Source organism: Platichthys flesus, chromosome 6 (assembly GCF_949316205.1).
Source record: "Platichthys flesus chromosome 6, fPlaFle2.1, whole genome shotgun sequence".
NCBI lineage: Eukaryota > Metazoa > Chordata > Actinopteri > Pleuronectiformes > Pleuronectidae > Platichthys > Platichthys flesus.
Window position 1 is genome coordinate 7,790,435 of NC_084950.1, and position 16,238 is coordinate 7,806,672.

At 46.1% G+C, this 16,238-nt stretch overlaps 1 protein-coding gene across 4 annotated transcripts in view; it reads right to left on the reverse strand.

Moving 5' to 3' along the window:
* Positions 1–16,238, reverse strand: part of LOC133955815 (serine/threonine-protein kinase BRSK2) — a 165,050-nt gene that overhangs the window by 11,359 nt on the left and 137,453 nt on the right. For 3 of the 4 annotated variants that reach the window (XM_062390847.1, XM_062390845.1, XM_062390844.1), the window contains exons 9-13: positions 12,906–12,937; positions 10,346–10,510; positions 9,116–9,213; positions 8,484–8,634; positions 1,307–1,367 (exon numbers count right to left, since the gene is read on the reverse strand). In XM_062390847.1, coding sequence (XP_062246831.1) covers positions 1,307–1,367; positions 8,484–8,634; positions 9,116–9,213; positions 10,346–10,510; positions 12,906–12,937 — 507 coding nt within the window. Of the gene's footprint in view, positions 1–1,306; positions 1,368–8,471; positions 8,635–9,115; positions 9,214–10,345; positions 10,511–12,905; positions 12,938–16,238 lie in introns of all 4 variants that reach the window. The other variant, XM_062390846.1, reaches the window with a different exon arrangement.

Here is a 16,238-nt window from a genome sequence, read left to right on the forward strand (position 1 = left end):
TGGGTCGGTCTGCGAAATCAATTTCCCTTTCAGATCAGCCCCGACAGAACCTGTGTGGCGCGAGGACTCAGGGATCCCGGCTCATCTCGAGCCTTCTCAGGTTAGTCGGCTGGAAAAAAGTTTAGGCTCAGAGGAGAGAAAAGGAAAGTGGGATGTTTTTTTTTTTTCCCAGAGCAGCCTCTGAGCTGGATTTTTCCACAGAGCTCAGGCCACAGAAAACAGAGAGGAGGATAATCAGCAGAGAGGAAGAGGAGACAGAAGAGGATTAAGGAGGAAAGTTTGCTTTGCTGTCACGGCGACATTGTGTGCGTTTCCATCAGGGCTTTGTTGTACACAGGGAGGCAGGGAGGAGGTGGAGCTGCTGAGAAACTCAATGCACGGACTTGTGATTGTGTGAATAGTTTTTTAACTTTGACATTTTACTCTACAACACCAGTCCACACACAGAATGCAAGTTTCTTCTTCATCAGGCTAACGTCTGCTGCTGCTTCTCTCAAATTATCCCCTAGGAAAATTATATACAAGTTCGTTTATTCTTTTTATTTTATTGTATTCAATTTTGTTTTACTTATACAGCGTCAAATCATTATGCACATTATCTCAAGGCACTTTACATGCAAGGTCAAGACCGTAAGAGTCGAGCTGCTCTTAATTATGGATTTGTTGAGTCAACTTGTTTTGCCTTGCAGCACCCCGACTTCCAGCGTCCTTATTCTGACATTGAGTTAATACAAAGATCCAAACTCTATAGACACAGTGATGATTTGTGTAAAAACCTGATTCTACACCACAAATGAGGAGATCACCAGTGTCCCTGTTACCTCACAGTGCAAAGTCGAGTTTGAATGGCGGGGCTCACAGACACTTGGAGGACACCACAGGAGCATCATGGAGGCATTTTTTTCTTGATTCTGTGTCTTTTTGTACATTTGAAGAAGTGGTCACCATTAACCTCAAATAGTATTGGATTTGGATGCATCGCTGTTTACCCCTTAAACTCCAGAAGTGTTTCGTGGACTCAAATACTTCACCCACCCTCCATCAGAATAGTGGGGAGGAGATAATGAATTTGAATTTGGTGAACTATCTCTTGAAGGAGCAGAAAAAACATAGCATATCTCAGACTGACTATAAAGTGGACCAGTAGAACATCACTGGAGAGAGATGTCCTCAGACCAGAGGTTGAGGCTGTGGTGACCCTCTTTAAAACGGGATCAGCAGTATTTTGATGGGCGTTAACCCCACATGCTGTAGGTGTGTGTTGTATGCTGCGTGTTTGAAGGTGCACTCGGGGGTTGTGACTTACCCGTGGGCTGCTGAGGGGGCTGGTGGAGAGGCCGGAGGAGGCGCCGCTGATGGACCGCGACCTGTGGCACAAGCACGCAAACACACGGGGAAAAGGCGCAGAATCAACACATGTTACCCTGTGACATGTTTGTGTAAACACACGGGCGGAGGTGAGAGCTCGGAGGTTACATGTTGGACACGGTTAGAAAGCGCTACAGCATATGGCGCCATCATACAAAGCACACAGGTTGTTACAGAGCCGTTTCCCAGGAAGGGGGGGGGGGGAGCGCTACAACGACACAACAGCACAACACACATCACTAGGATCTGGTAGAGTTGACTCCCAGCAATTAATCTGAAACCACTTAAGCTCTGACATCAGTTTTAAAAAATGCAGATTTGACCGCAGGGTGGCACAGTGGTGCAGTGTTTCCTCACTGCAAGAAAGTTCCAGGTTCGAATCCTTGTTGGGTCTTTGTGTGTGGGTTTTGTATTGTCATGTCCCCAGTACAACTACATCCTCACAGAGTCCACAGACATGCAGATCGTCCTTTGAAGACTCTGATTTAACCATGTGAATGTGAGCCTAGATGCTTGTTTGTCTCTTTGTGTGTAACCCCACTCTCCACCCCCCCCACAAAACATCTGTTTCTTTTAAATTGGAATAGATACAATCTGGAGGCACTCCCGGTTCAGATGACGACCCCCCCCCCCGGCATCAGAGGGTTTGTCTCAGCTCCGATCGGCACTGATAGAAACACGACACCCAGGTGAACAAGCTAAAGTGAAAAGACAGCACAGGGAGAGAGCTGCTCGGCTTTCAGTGCGTTCGTGACATTGAACATGACGCGCGGGGGGGGGGGTAATTCCCCTTTTTTAGTAGGGGAGCTATCCTGTGTAAATCCACTACTTCTGCTGTAATAGAGGTACATGTTGACCCTGTGATGACCTGACAACCTGTCCAGGGTGTACCTCGCCTCACACCCGGTGCCAGGTTTGCCCCAGAACCCCCCCCCCCCCCCCCCCCCCCCTCAAAGGATACAGGGCGTAGATGAAGGATGGAGGATTTGACGGCAGCTTCTCGTGTGAATCTATAGGCCCCGACATTCAAATGAGCTGTCCGCCCTCTGTGCAGTTTGCTGTAAAACCAAACAGGTGGACGTTCCAGGTCTCCACACTGGATCAGTAGAGCATATCTTGCAGGCTGGGGGGGGGGGGATGGTGGAATGAGGTGGGACATTTGGTCGAGTACCATTCGTCCCCCCCCCCCCCCCCCCCCCCCGCAGATGCCGTCAATAACCCCGGTGAGCGGAGCCGTGCTCAGAAATGAACAATCACAGGACAATCTGTCTCCATCAGGCGCGCACGCACACAAACACACAACACCAGTGGCTGTCAACTCGGGGAAACGCCAGCTGCTCATTGTCACTACACTGTTCCTTATTGTCACTCAATCTAATATTAACCCCCCCCATCTCCTTATCATCCCTTCTCCCCCCCCCGTTCCAGCACTGACGTGGCCGAGCCCCTCGGGTCTATCGTCTCTCGTCGGAAAAAAGATGAAGAGTCGAACACTGCGGCTTCGACCTCGCGGACAAACGCGAGGGGAGGACGAGGGAGTTTAGAGTGATGGACAAAGGAGGGAAGGGTTTTAAAGAATGGAGGACGGGAGGGACGGATGAGGAGTAATGGAGACGGATGCTCATTCCTGAATGTGCAGCAGTCCCATGGGAACAGAGAGGCCCTGCATGCGTGGACACCGAAATGTCCGGCAGCCATTAAATGAGAGCCGTGCCTCAGGAAAGAAGTGATAAGAGAAGAGGAGTCTCCCTCCTGAGAGGCACCGGCACACAAGCAACAGTTACAGCCACCGCGAGAGGAAGGATAATATAGAAACACCCACTCCGAGGCTATTTCCGTCCATCTCTCCCACTGCCCCTTCTGTGAGTGTATTTATTGCACACTCTCATGCACATGAGTGGGCGCTGTGAAGACTACGCTGGCTATGATTTCTGGTTTCGTGGAGCAGCTGACCAGACAGTTGCTATCATTTACATCTAAAGGCCCCCCCCCCCCCCCCGCGGCTGCTCACATACAGCTCCCCTCCGCACGTTCGCCAAATAGCACTTCATCTAAACGCCGGCAAAACGCAGCATCCTCAGGCCGTTAGGAGCATATTGTTAGTGGCGCTCTGCATCTGCTGGTGTCCATGAACTCCTGTTCAGACGGTTATGATGTGAAGTAACGGGCGTCGGAGAGAGAGGCCATGAATTATTAATGATGAGCTTTTTATTTATAGTGAACGGCTTCATCTAAGCAATTGTTTATTATCTGTTGTGTACAAACAAACAAGTCCAATAAGATCTCTGTGTTTGTGTGTGTGAGTTTGCTTTTAAAGGATTAGTTCACCTTTAGTTCAAGTTTTGAAAGGTTCATCCTTACGATGTCTGGTTCTACAATTCCACAACAGAGGGGAATGGAATTTAAAAATGACTAAGAGTAAAATGAAATAAAATAATTGAAAGAATAACTTCAGAGTCACTTTGTGTAAAAACAATGTCAACAGTTGTCAGAGAGACGACCCTCATAGTTCCTCGGAGTTACTGGGACATAATTACTAGAACGATAAATTACTAGTGCATTTATGAAAACACTGCACTTATTTACTTAAATTTAAGTATTTCCTTTTACCTCAGTCAAGCAAGTTGTGTTTTCATCTGCACTTGCTAGTTAGTAGAACTGGGGAAAGGGGCCGTTATATTTTGCTTTTAATACTTTACTTACTCTGAATAAACTAAGCTTTACTTGTTAGTGTTTTTTAAACCCCAACTATCCACACTGCAAGAAACTACAGGAGGAAACTGAGAGAAGTATGTGTGTACTTGTACCTGAAATGGTGTATGGTGGCGTACGTGTGTGGTCACCCCCCCCCCCCCCCTAGTCTTTCTACCGTCCAATAGTCCTTAAGCTAACATTGCCATGAGGCCCCATGTCCTCATGTCAGACACCCATCCAGAGCACCTGTGGGGGTCTAATGCTCGGCTGTGGAACAAGTACAAGTGGTTCTGGGATGAGGGCATGGACTGAAATGAAACGAAAAAGAAGAAGCACAGCGAAACGGACGGTGCCAGGAGTCAAATGGAAAATGAATAACACTGTGAGGCCCAGGCACAAAGCACGTCCTGGTTTAGAGCTGACGGACAAAGTTTCATTTCTCCCTCCTCTGTATTGAATAGGGTGCACAGGGCCGATATTCAAATAAATCAAAACTCCCCTTTAAATTTGTTTCTTTCCCTGAGTCTTGACACCCCCCCACGGAGATCAGCATTCAATCGGCTTTATCCGTGGTCATCTGAGCCTCTTGAATGAATTAGAGTCAATAATTAGCATGAGAGCTTCACTTATTGAAACAGCCCCTCGACTAACCCGGCACATTCACACTGCATGAGGCAACATGAGCGGCGCCGTGAGGGGAAAAAAAGAGAAATCAATTGATATTCTCTTCTTCACACTGCAGCACTTTTCCATATTTCATTTACATATCATTAACCCCCTTTCATTTCTCCTGGCATGTCGTTAAGATTTGAAATTAAATCAGTGGGATTTCTCGTGCTCTGGGTTTTAGCTTTAAAATGTCTTTTTAACTTTCTTTTGGGTATATCAAGAGGAGAAAGGGCATTAGTGGTAGAATGTCCTCGTGTGTGTGTGTGTGTGTATCTCGGTGCTACTGGGGGATTCATCTCAAGTCACCCATCACATGTATGGAAGTGTAGCCCGGGCAGCGGCTCAGATTGTAAACGCCTACATGAGATATGCACGAGGCAAAATACTTGATAAAGGGTCGAGCATCAGGCGTTTTGGTTGTGTAACTTTAGATAAAACATTTTTTTCTCTCTCTCCCTCTATTTTACAACATTCACGCCGGTGGAAATGTATCCTGTCAAAACACGTTTCAAAGTCGGGGCCTCTCTCTCTCTCTCTCTCTCTCTCTCTCTCTCTCTCTCTCTCTCTGACGCCCTCTGATCTGAAGTTTCGGCGAATCTTCTGTGCTGTCGACTTAACTTCGCTGTCGGGGAAAGATAAGGTTCGCTTCAGGGAGAGAGTCAGTCAAATCTTCGGACACCGTTCGGCCAACACCATCGCCCGCGCACACACACACCCCCACCAGCCGGCACACGATCAAACACAGTGTACACAAGGATAGAAGTGAAGACAAAGTTGGAAAAAACACAACAAATATCCAGATTCACAGACTGTAGCAGTTTTCTCTCTCTCTCTCCCTCTCCCTCCCTCCACTGATCAGCTGGAGACATGCAGCAGTGTGGGGACGTATAGCGAGAGAGAGGGAGAGAGAGAGAGAGAGAGAGAGAAATATAGATTTGATTTGATTTGGAGGCGGAGGGGCCGCGGCACAAGACTCCCCCACCACCACCACCACCACCACCCCAACCCAACACAGCTCCTGCGGGGAAGCCAGACAGAGAGAAACTAGCAGCATTTCTACATTAGCATAGCAATTCCATAAGGGCGGTGGGGGTGTGTGTTTGGGACTGAAGGTCAGCTGCACACAAGGGACCATGGGGGGGAGAGAGAGAGAGAGAGAGAGATGATGGAAAGGGGGATGGAGGAGAGAGATCTGGGTGGAGGAATATGAAAAATGCACTGATTTAAAGTCGCACTGAAGAAAGATGCAGCGGAGCTTTTTTTTTAATGACAGCCGCTGCTGATGTGTGTGGGATTCAGACTCTAACCTTGTTTCCCCTCTTACTGAGATTTATATGGTAAAAGCTCCTTGTAATAAAAGGTTCTAACCACTGGTTTCACCGTCCTTTATGATGTAATCCACTCAGCTATTGACTGGTAACCCACTGTGAAACGGTTTTACATTCATACAAATTCACAGCTAGGGGGATCTAAACGTGCGAGCAGCAGGGGAGAACTTAACCATACGTTATTTTTTCCGGAGAAATCAGTAAAAAGGAAAAAATGGTGCGTTATTATAACATGTAAATCAGTTAATAGGAATCCAAGAGAGAGACTCAACGATTTGTTTTATTGTGAAAGCCTACGGTGCCGCTTTTGACTCTTTCACTTACTCTTAGAAATCAGTCACTACCGACAGCGACGTGGCAAGTATATTAAAATGGGACAGAAATTGATGAATACGTTTGCTGCTTGTAAAAAGTGCTGTAACGCAGTGACAGCTGCAGGAGCACAGGTGAAACACAGATTATTTAACACAAATCTGCACGACAAGAAGCCGGAACCCAATTTACGTGAGTGACTGTGTTTAAAGAGTGTTTAATCGCAGGTGGCGCGTCGGGACGTATCAATGAGTCTGGATTTGACTTGTAGATATTTATGTGTTGGTGCCGAGCTTGGCGGGTTCCCAGGTTTGCCAAAATGGACCCCGTGCAGGGCTCTGGTGTTAAAGAGTTATTATTAATGCTGGATAAAATCACAGCAAACTGGCCTGTGTGGGAATTCAGAGCGAAGGGCAGAGGAGAGCAGCTTCTAAACCAACGCAACCTTTAAGTACAGAAGAGATAAGACTCCGGATCTCCGGAAGGGATGAAGGATTCGAGCCGCGGCGGTGAAACACAGGAAGATCAATCTCAAAATGAAATTCAGATGCACCCGAGGACAGAAAGAATTAAGCGTAAGTGTTGTGACCGAACTGGGTGAAGAGGCTCTCATGCATCTGACATGTGGATGAATATTCAACATTATAACTATATTTGTTTTTATCCACACACATTCAGTGCTTCTGCATCCAGGCCCTATGCGTCTGAAAGCCTTCTGCAGCACTCTGCCTATCATTAGGCAGATCAGGTTATTACCCCCTCGGATTCAATCTTCCCTGCTGTCAGATATGTCACTGCCTCTGAGCAGAAACGTGATGATATATCAGCTGCTGAAATAAGATGAGGAAACAGATTTTTTAAATCAGTCCACTGCGCCTCGTCGGAATGTGGTACCAGCTTGACTTTAACATTTTTAAAAGGGAGCAAACGGAGAGGCGCTCTGCATCTGGAGAAAGTGGGACACAGTATGGGAGAAACTGATTATCAATGCATGCACAGTAGGAAGAAAAAAAATAGATAATTGAGCTAACGGCGGAGAAGAGGGTTTCTGAATTGCAAATGTGCTGGCTCCTTCAATTTGAAGATGAAGTTAATTAGAGAGAGTTAAGTCAAACTTTAGGAAGTGCTAACCTAAAACTGTTGACTCATGGAGGACAGGGCAGATGAGTTATAGCTTATTAGAGAAGACCCGCGAAGCTGCCTGCATGCCACACGCACATCACCACCGCTTAACAGAAAGTGAGAGGAAGCTCTGCTGCATCTTTCTCCTGCCACGCACGTCTCCTTGCATGAGGGGGAGACAGGGAGCAGGAGCAGGAGCAGGAGGAGGCGGAGAGCAGAGGAGGTGAGTGACAAGTGAATACCTTTCGTCTTGGGTGCATTTTCTACGGGCGTCAGGAATATCCAAGCTTTTACTGTACACTGATTTACTATAGTGAGACAGGAGACAAAGCGAGCACAGAGTCAGTCTCTGTCTGTGCCTGTCCACAATGGAGCCGGCTGACACCAGAGCCAGACTCGCTGTCAGACCTCCTGAAACACCACTGGGCTGAAAGCTGCCCCCCCCTCCCTCCACACACACACACGGTACAAAAACACACACAGTACATAAACACAAACAGGGCTACAGTGTGTGAGTCTCTGTTTGATCATTACCTCCACCAAGTCAGTTATGTTTTCACTTTGTCAATAAGCAGGATTATGTTAAAACTACTGGATGGATTATGAGGAAACGCGGTGGAAGCCAATGATTCTGTGTTGGTCAGGAAAGAACCCAATTCAATTTAGATCTGGAGCCCAACAAACCTGTGGATCCAGACATTTTGTTCCACTTACTCTGCAGCGTCTCTCACAAAATGAATTCAGTCTATGGCTGTAACGGGGACGTGTAGCTCTGCAAATACAGCGGCACACAACTGGGCAGTGCAACAACAGAGCCAGGTAGTTAGAGATCTGATGAAGTAAACTTCGGCAGGACAAATTAGAAAATGGCTGATAAAAGGGAAACCCTGCTCTGAGCTGGCGACAGTGCGTCGGCCTTGGTGGAGGTATATACAGTTTAAACATTTGATAAAGTTTTCATTGTTTTGTTTTTTTCACCTCCACTCATACCGTTGGCCGTGCTGTGTCATGTCGATGGCCCTCCTGGCCGGCACAGGCGAGCCTCCGTCTGTGACACTGAGGACCTCCATGGACTTCCTCTCCGGTCTCCTCTTCCCGTGACGGGCCAACATGGGAGAGTCGACCCGCTTCCGGGGAGGATCTGTGGGGAACACAGAGGGACGGGGGGGGGGGGGGGGGGGGGGGCAGGATGAACGCCATGCAGCCGGCGAGTTACAGCACAATCCTACAGTTCTGTGCCCTGAGTGCAGATATGTGAGTGTTGGAGTGATGCTCGCCGCTGATCATGTTGACATTTTAACTAATAGTGAATAAGTAATGGTTTCCTTCCGGACCTTGAACTAATGGCCAGTGTATTGACTGTATCACATTCACTGAAGAGGGAGTCGATTCATCAAAATGTCGGTATCTCAAAGCCACACAAGCACAGACACACACACACACACACACATATTCTTACTCTTGCACGGCTCTTATTAGAAACTCACTCCGGCAGAAGTCATAGTTCAGCTTCTGCAGCTTGAAAACCGTTTTTATTGCTGGTCTGTGTGCGGTCAATGGGCCAAATTGATACTTGCCACACTTGTCACATTCTGCATTTATACTTTTTGCTGAATCCTCACCGATCTCATTACGAGGGGGGAGGTTCTGATCCTCCTGGCTTGGATATCTCTCCTTACGGTCCAATAACAGGAAGTAGATCATCTTTTCCTGGTTGTCTCTGCAAGGGGGGAGGCAATAAAAGGAATGTTGAGAGATCTGGAAAAGTGAAATTACCGAGATAATACCTACACAACCATGCATATAGTCAGATTTATAGATCAGCAAGGTTTGCACATGCCTAAAAAACCAAGACGGTTAAACTGCAGAAAGCCTCACTGTGATAAATAGCTTTTAATCTTTTCGGGGTTCTTTGTGAAACTGTGCAACTAAATTGCTTCCATCGTTAAAACAAAAGTTTGGTTTTACAGATCATTAAGCTGCCATATTATATTTTGCATATACGTTTTAGGATGTGCCCCCTCTCCATCTGCTGCAGCTGCTGGTAGGTTCACGCAAGTACCCAAACATTACGAGTTCATCCTCTTCTCTCGCAGTTAATCAGAGAAACGTAATATATTTAGCCTCTAGGCCGGAGCTCGCCATGCAAATGGCCCAGGGATTGGCCCTCTATAATAAAGACAGATTGGAAAGCAGTAGGAGGCAAAGAGACAAGGACCTGCAACTTCAGCTAAAATGAACCAAGGGCGGGGAGATGGAGACAGCAGATTTTTCCTCCAGTCCAGCACTATTATGGTTTGCTCCCAGGAGAAAGGACGGGGAAACGGGAGAGATGGGGGAAGTTATACACTGGTGCTCGGTTTGTGTTAAAAGCAAGAAGCAGGAAAAATATAAAAAAGAGGGAAAAGAGATTATTTAAGCGTAGAAAAGATCCTGAGCGTAAATGAAAAGTCACAAACATGTGGAAATGGGACCTGGGAGCACGGATCGGTTCGGGGGAATGTTTCCAGGAGCGGGTGCTGTAAGCGCTGAGTGATAACAGCTAAGATCCTCGGCTTCGGACGTCTCCAATGACGGCCTCATAGGATTCCAGGTAAAAAAAAAATTGCCACAGCCAACATGGACATCACACAGTTGTCCTTCCATTGAAGTCCCATTCTCTCCTTTCATATAACCACAGCACAACCCTGTCCTCTCCTCCCCCGTCTCCAGCTGCTTTTATTTATTTTCCTCCTGAACAAGACAAACTTCAGTATCTTTCCCTTTCTGCTTCATGGCTACTGTCTGTTCTTCTCCATTAAACCTCTTTCTTTCTGCCCAACCCCTCCGTTTTGCTTCCGGCCTTCACTCACTCGTCTGACAGCAGGTCTTTCAGGAGTTTGTTCTTGTCCCTGAAGCAGCCCAGGGAGTGCATGCTGTCCAGGACGTCGGGGTCCACATCGTCTGCGGAGGGCAGGCTGCGGATCGTCACCTTCCTGGGCACCGGCTGCTCGGGCTCCGGCTCGTTCTTCCCCGCTCTGGCGACGCAAAAGATGACAAGGCAAATATGGTCACTCGTCAAATCGTCATCCGTCAGCAAGTCTGTGGTACTGTACAGCATTACATATAAACAGATTCATGTTTTCATTAGACCTTATGGATTTTACTCTGCATATAAATGACGCTATGTGAACTATTCCCGTGCTTGTTTGCCTCTCGGTCATCTGAGGAAACAGATGACCTCACTATGACCCGGTTTGAGATTATAAAAATTAAACATTCACAGTCACGTACTTTCCGCAGGTTTAGTCACTTGGCATGTTAACTTCAGAGGATGAACTCTGGTCATGGCGCGCCCCCGAAGATGAAAACAGACGACTGAGTCATTGCTGTTAAGTTTTGAGTTCCCTCTCTTTTCTCTTGGCTTGTTAAACATATTTAACTTTCGTGCATCATTCGCTTTTTTAGACACTCATAGACAAGATTATAGTCACGTTATTATTTCTTTCTTTTGCATTCCTGTGTTGATGGAGCAGACGAGGCAAACCTTTTCTGTTTGCATCTTCCATTTTTATCAATATACAGACATACTTTTATACAATATACGCAGTGTGATATATATATTCACAGCTTTGCCTCTGCCTTCTTTCCCTGGATATATTTTTCATCCTCCATTGAGCCCAGTAAAATGTAAAACCTCCAATCCCTGTTTCACTGCAGGTATATAAAACCGAAAGTATAAACAAGACCTCAGCGTCACTCCAGTTAACACATGATTCAGATGCCAGTTTATTTAGTCCAGTCCTGTGATAAACAATGCAGCCTGTTGCAGCCGCGCTGTGATAAATCCTGCAGTAATTAAAGTTATGAGGTCGGTTTTGTTCAAAGTTTTATAGAAACTGTCCGACATGCAATAAAAATCCAACCTCACAACAAACCAGAGCCACCAACACGACTGCAAAGGTAAATCAGCAGCTTCAACTAAATAAATATAATGTTAACGAAGGTGAATTTATTTCAGAACTATTTTATTTTAATTGTAGCCTCCTAATAAACTGCTCACTGAGTGTTTGTGTGTTCTCTGCTCATGAGAGAACCTGGTGAAAACTGTTTAGTAAAAGCTCTGTTCGGATGCTACGTTTAAATGGAACACCAATATTATGAAATTAAATTAGATTAAGCCGATAAACAGCACATTAACCTTTAAGATTACACTCAAAATAAACCATAAATTAATTAATCTGAATTGGAGAATTCAGATTTTATTCCCATTAAGTCGATATGTTTATGTCTCAATAGCATTACTATGTAACTACAGTAATATGTAAACATTGATATTGTATTAGCAACATATGTAAGCGCCATAATCAAAATGTATTTTTCTGATAAATAGGAAATACACAAAGTAATCAAACGATCACACAAACAACAGGAGTGGAAGACTCAATCTGAATTTGTAAAACTAGAAGTTGTGGTTTGTGTGATCTGAATAGAGAGACGCTCATGTTACAGTACCACAAACTGCTAGCTGGTTGCTTCTGGGAAATAGCTGCAGCTGCATTTGTCTCACACAAAAACAAATAAATCTCCATTCTTTCATTCATTCATTAATTTATGCATTCATTCATTCAGCCAGTGAGAGAGAGAGAGAGAGAGAGAGCGAGAGAGAGAGAGAGAGTCGGGCATCTTCCTCAGTTACACAACATTACTCTTCTCTCCAAGCTCATCTCTTCCTGTCTGCTCGTGTTTCTTTTATCAGTCTCGCTGCCTGTTTGCATGATCGTTCAGCACCAGACAGAAACCATAACTCCGTTCCTCCCAGGACTCACAAACTCCAGCCTCCGTGACTCGTGGTTTTTCTTTTGGGGCTGAGGAGGGTGAGGCCTTTAAGTTCTTGTCTTTAAAGGACTTTTAAATGGGTCCGCTGCAACTTCTGAACGCTGATACTGGGATAATTAGGGGGAGGATATAAGTAAATCTCTCCCATGAATGGATTCGGACATCAAATACAATGTCATGCGCTACAAATTTCCTCAGAAGATTAATGTTGGCTGTAAAAGGGGGGGGGGGGGGCGCACTCCATGTTATGAAAGTTAAATGGTGGGAACACTGAGGTTAGGTGGGTTCACCCTCTCCCCTTCATCCCTGCTCGTACTCCCCTCCTCCTCCTCCCCTGCTCCCTGCTCAGCCTGCCATATGCGGCGCGTCCTCTTTCATGCACTACCAATTTACCCCCACATCCCGAGAGTGGAGTCATGCCCCACTCAAAGGTACTCTCATGTACAGCGCCCAAGCTGAAAGTCGTTTATCATGTGGTGGCTCCCCTCAGGTCTGTTAGTCCTGCAGAATGGGCTACGAGAGGAAGAGGAAGACGAGGAGGAAGAGGAGGAGGAGAAGAAGGGAAGGGTGTAAAAAGAAGGCAAAAATACTTACATGTACCATGTGTGCTTCTGGATCTGCTCTAACTGTAAAAGAAATGAGAAAACACACAGTCAGTCCACAAACTTCATATGAATCATTTCATCGTCTTCAGAGAGTCTGTGTGTGGAAACGCTCGGTGCAGCAAAAAAGACCTCGAGCTTACGCAACAGGACAATACAGCCGGATTGAAGAGTGGAGGTAAATAATGAGCTCTTCAAATATTAATACTGCCAACAGGGAAAATATAACTGGGAAAAAACAGAGCGAGATAGCACCGAGTTCTATACAGAGGATATTATCCCCCCCCTCCACCTCACACACACTGTTGACCCTGCCGAGCCCTCTGGTCTGAAGGGAATCTCCCACTTTTCTCACTCTCCACGGCTATAAAGGCACCGACAGACTGTGAGATTTCAGCAGGGTTACCAGTTTATTGCGAGCAGCACTGTGCAACATGAATCTAATAGAGCTGGTGACAGACTTTATGAGCTGGAGTGGTTAACAGTGTTGGGGTGCGCCGTTTCATGCAGCATTTCTATTGGCTGGTTGGCAGACGCAGGTCGTAGCTGGGACACCATCATTCATTTTGGTCTATGACAACAGCCGTGTTTGGAACCTTTCTAACAGTGCGACACAGGATCCCTCACTTTGGAGCCATGACCAGAGATAACCTGTGTTTCCTTCATACTGGTCATGATTTGTGTGGGAAAACCGTTAAAGTTGCCCAATATATCCGGTTCCATTAATATTACAAACAGACTTATCATCACACCTTGTAAACATCGTGTTAGGTATTGTGTGTTTTTTACCAGGGCCAAATTAATATTTCTAAAAGGTACAGGTGCCAGGACAGATACTGGATATAATCGGAATGGCTTCTTTTTTGTATTGCTAAGGCAAAAATTCAGGGTTAACATTTTTACATAACTGTTAGAGTTTGTAAAAGTGCAAAACCTACAAAATTACAAATTTACGAGACAATATCACATTATTTATAAAAACTTAACGCAAATACAATAATTAAACACAAAATAACTGTTTCAGTGATTTATACAGCAAAATGGAACCGGGGCCTGATTGGTGCAGAGCTTCAGGACCTAACTATAATAGTCAGCGAACCTGTCGACATGGTCCTTTTCCTCAAGAAGGGAAAAACCGAAAGAGACAGAAACAGCAAGCAACGAGGGAAGCTGTCTATTAGAATGACTCCTCGGTGCTCTAACTGGCCACAGAGGAAAACAGGATCAATGTCACTGTTGGGACTTTTTTTAATTTGCTCCTGCTGTTGCTGTGGAGCCACACGAGATGCACAGAGCAGCTCTAATTATCGTCACTTATTTAGAGGGCACAGTTCTTCAGTGTGCGCGCCAGGCAACGCCTCGATGTGTGCGCCGTCCCGGAGGATCGACCTCTACGCTTTACCGCTGATAAATGCCTCCGTGTGAAGTCGGTACAGAGACGGGCGGGCGACTCACTGTAGGTGAATCCTGTCTGCTTCCACAGAGGTCACGGTATCGACAGAGACACCCTGACTGTCAGATACAGGCCGGTGGGTGACCTACTCTCTGTGACTTTTATTGAAGGCCTGGAGGCAAGAGACCGATATCACAGGCAGGCTTGAAAGTGATGTGGTTTGAAATGCAGTATCACATCAATCAGTCTCTAAATGTGACAGTAGCAATTCCGGCTGCTTTCACTCAGGGAGACCGGAGAGGTGCTGCGGCAGGAGATCGGAGGAGGAGTTTGACGAGTGTCTGTACATGTATGCATTTATCTGGGTGAGGCAAAAATCTAACTGTAGCATTGAAATGTATAGAAGTCTCAGAATGTGTTTGTGTTTCATTCATACTGTGCTGCGGTTTACCTAGGTAAAGAGAGACACATGAGAGTGGGTGGGACAACGGGGGAAGTGTTCCAACATCTAAGTACTTGAATTTGTTATATTAACGCGACATCCCCCCAAAAAAGAACACGGGTATAGCCTAACGTCAATAGTTATATCAAATTAATAAGAAAGTAACAAAACCCAATCATAGAAATGAAAAAGGTAACACAAAGAGGAAGTCCTGCTATAGAAAAGAAGCCAAACAGTAAGTGGAGTTTCTGCAACTGCTTAAAAGAAGAATTAATTGTTTGTTTTTCATGCAAACCAAAAATGTTCTAAAGAGCTTCCAGCCTTTAAATAATGTAAAACCTCACTTTCTGTAAATACCGCTCTCTACCTCCGTGGTCACGGTTGTATGGTTGTAAGGCAGCGACAGTGAGTGAGCTGTGGCAGAGGGATCACTGAAGTGTCTGCACATCGGGGGGGGGGGGGAGTAAAACGATCCAGAGACGCTACGCAACCAGATTGGTAAATGAAAGTCTGGAGGGTCACGGTGATGGAAATAAGAGCTTCATTCCATTTGACCAAATTAACCGCAGTTACGTGTGTATGAGGTCAATTTCATTTGACACACACAAAACACACACACACGCACGCTTCCTATATTTTCATTCCAGCAACCTCAGTAATTTATCTGTGCCGGGGCCTGTGGGGGGGTTATCATCTGTCTGTGATGAGCCGCTCTTTAATATAATAAGCTAGCCAATCCTCTTCATTAGCCCGGGATCAGGAGGAAGAAGATCTTTCCAGGGGTGTCTGTGTTGATTTCAATGGCGGAGATGAGACGACTGTTGAGGTGGTTGTTCCCGGCGCCTCCGGGGCCCCGGCTACACAGACAGGAAATGAAGAGAAAGGCTTTTTACGCGGCTAAGCCCCTGAAACCCCGGGCACATGCCCTCCCTCTCAGACTCTGCGGGGGCCTCGGCTTTGTGTGTGTGTGCATCTACTCAACAAAATCCAATTAACAGACGCTGACAATAGACGTACTGAAATACAGAGAGTAGTTATGGTTTGATTACCCTATTGATTTTATTCAGTGAGCTTCTGTCAACATCATTATAAATAATCCACGAGCAGAAGAACATGTTCCTCTACGACGCCCTTTAATGGACCCGTCTTCATCCGGGACTGCAATGCTAAACTCCACCGATGCTCGATCTAATGGGACGATTTGACTTTCCTTAAGGTCAGAGCACATCCCCAGAGCTCAGTTTGGGGCGCTCGTGCCTGAGAGAGGGGAGCAGACAGGTAGCATGTTCTCTCCCAGCAGCTCGGACTGTGTGTAGCGCTTTGTGGAGGACAGCGCTGGAGGCTGGTGGACATATCTAGGGGATCTCAGGGTGACCTGTCCTCAGCACAGACAAAAAATAAATAAGGCATATAGTGTACATACAGCATACCAAAGAGGTGGGGTCTTTGGCGGATGCTTCAACACAGGCTCTACCTTCAGGTTGTTAGCA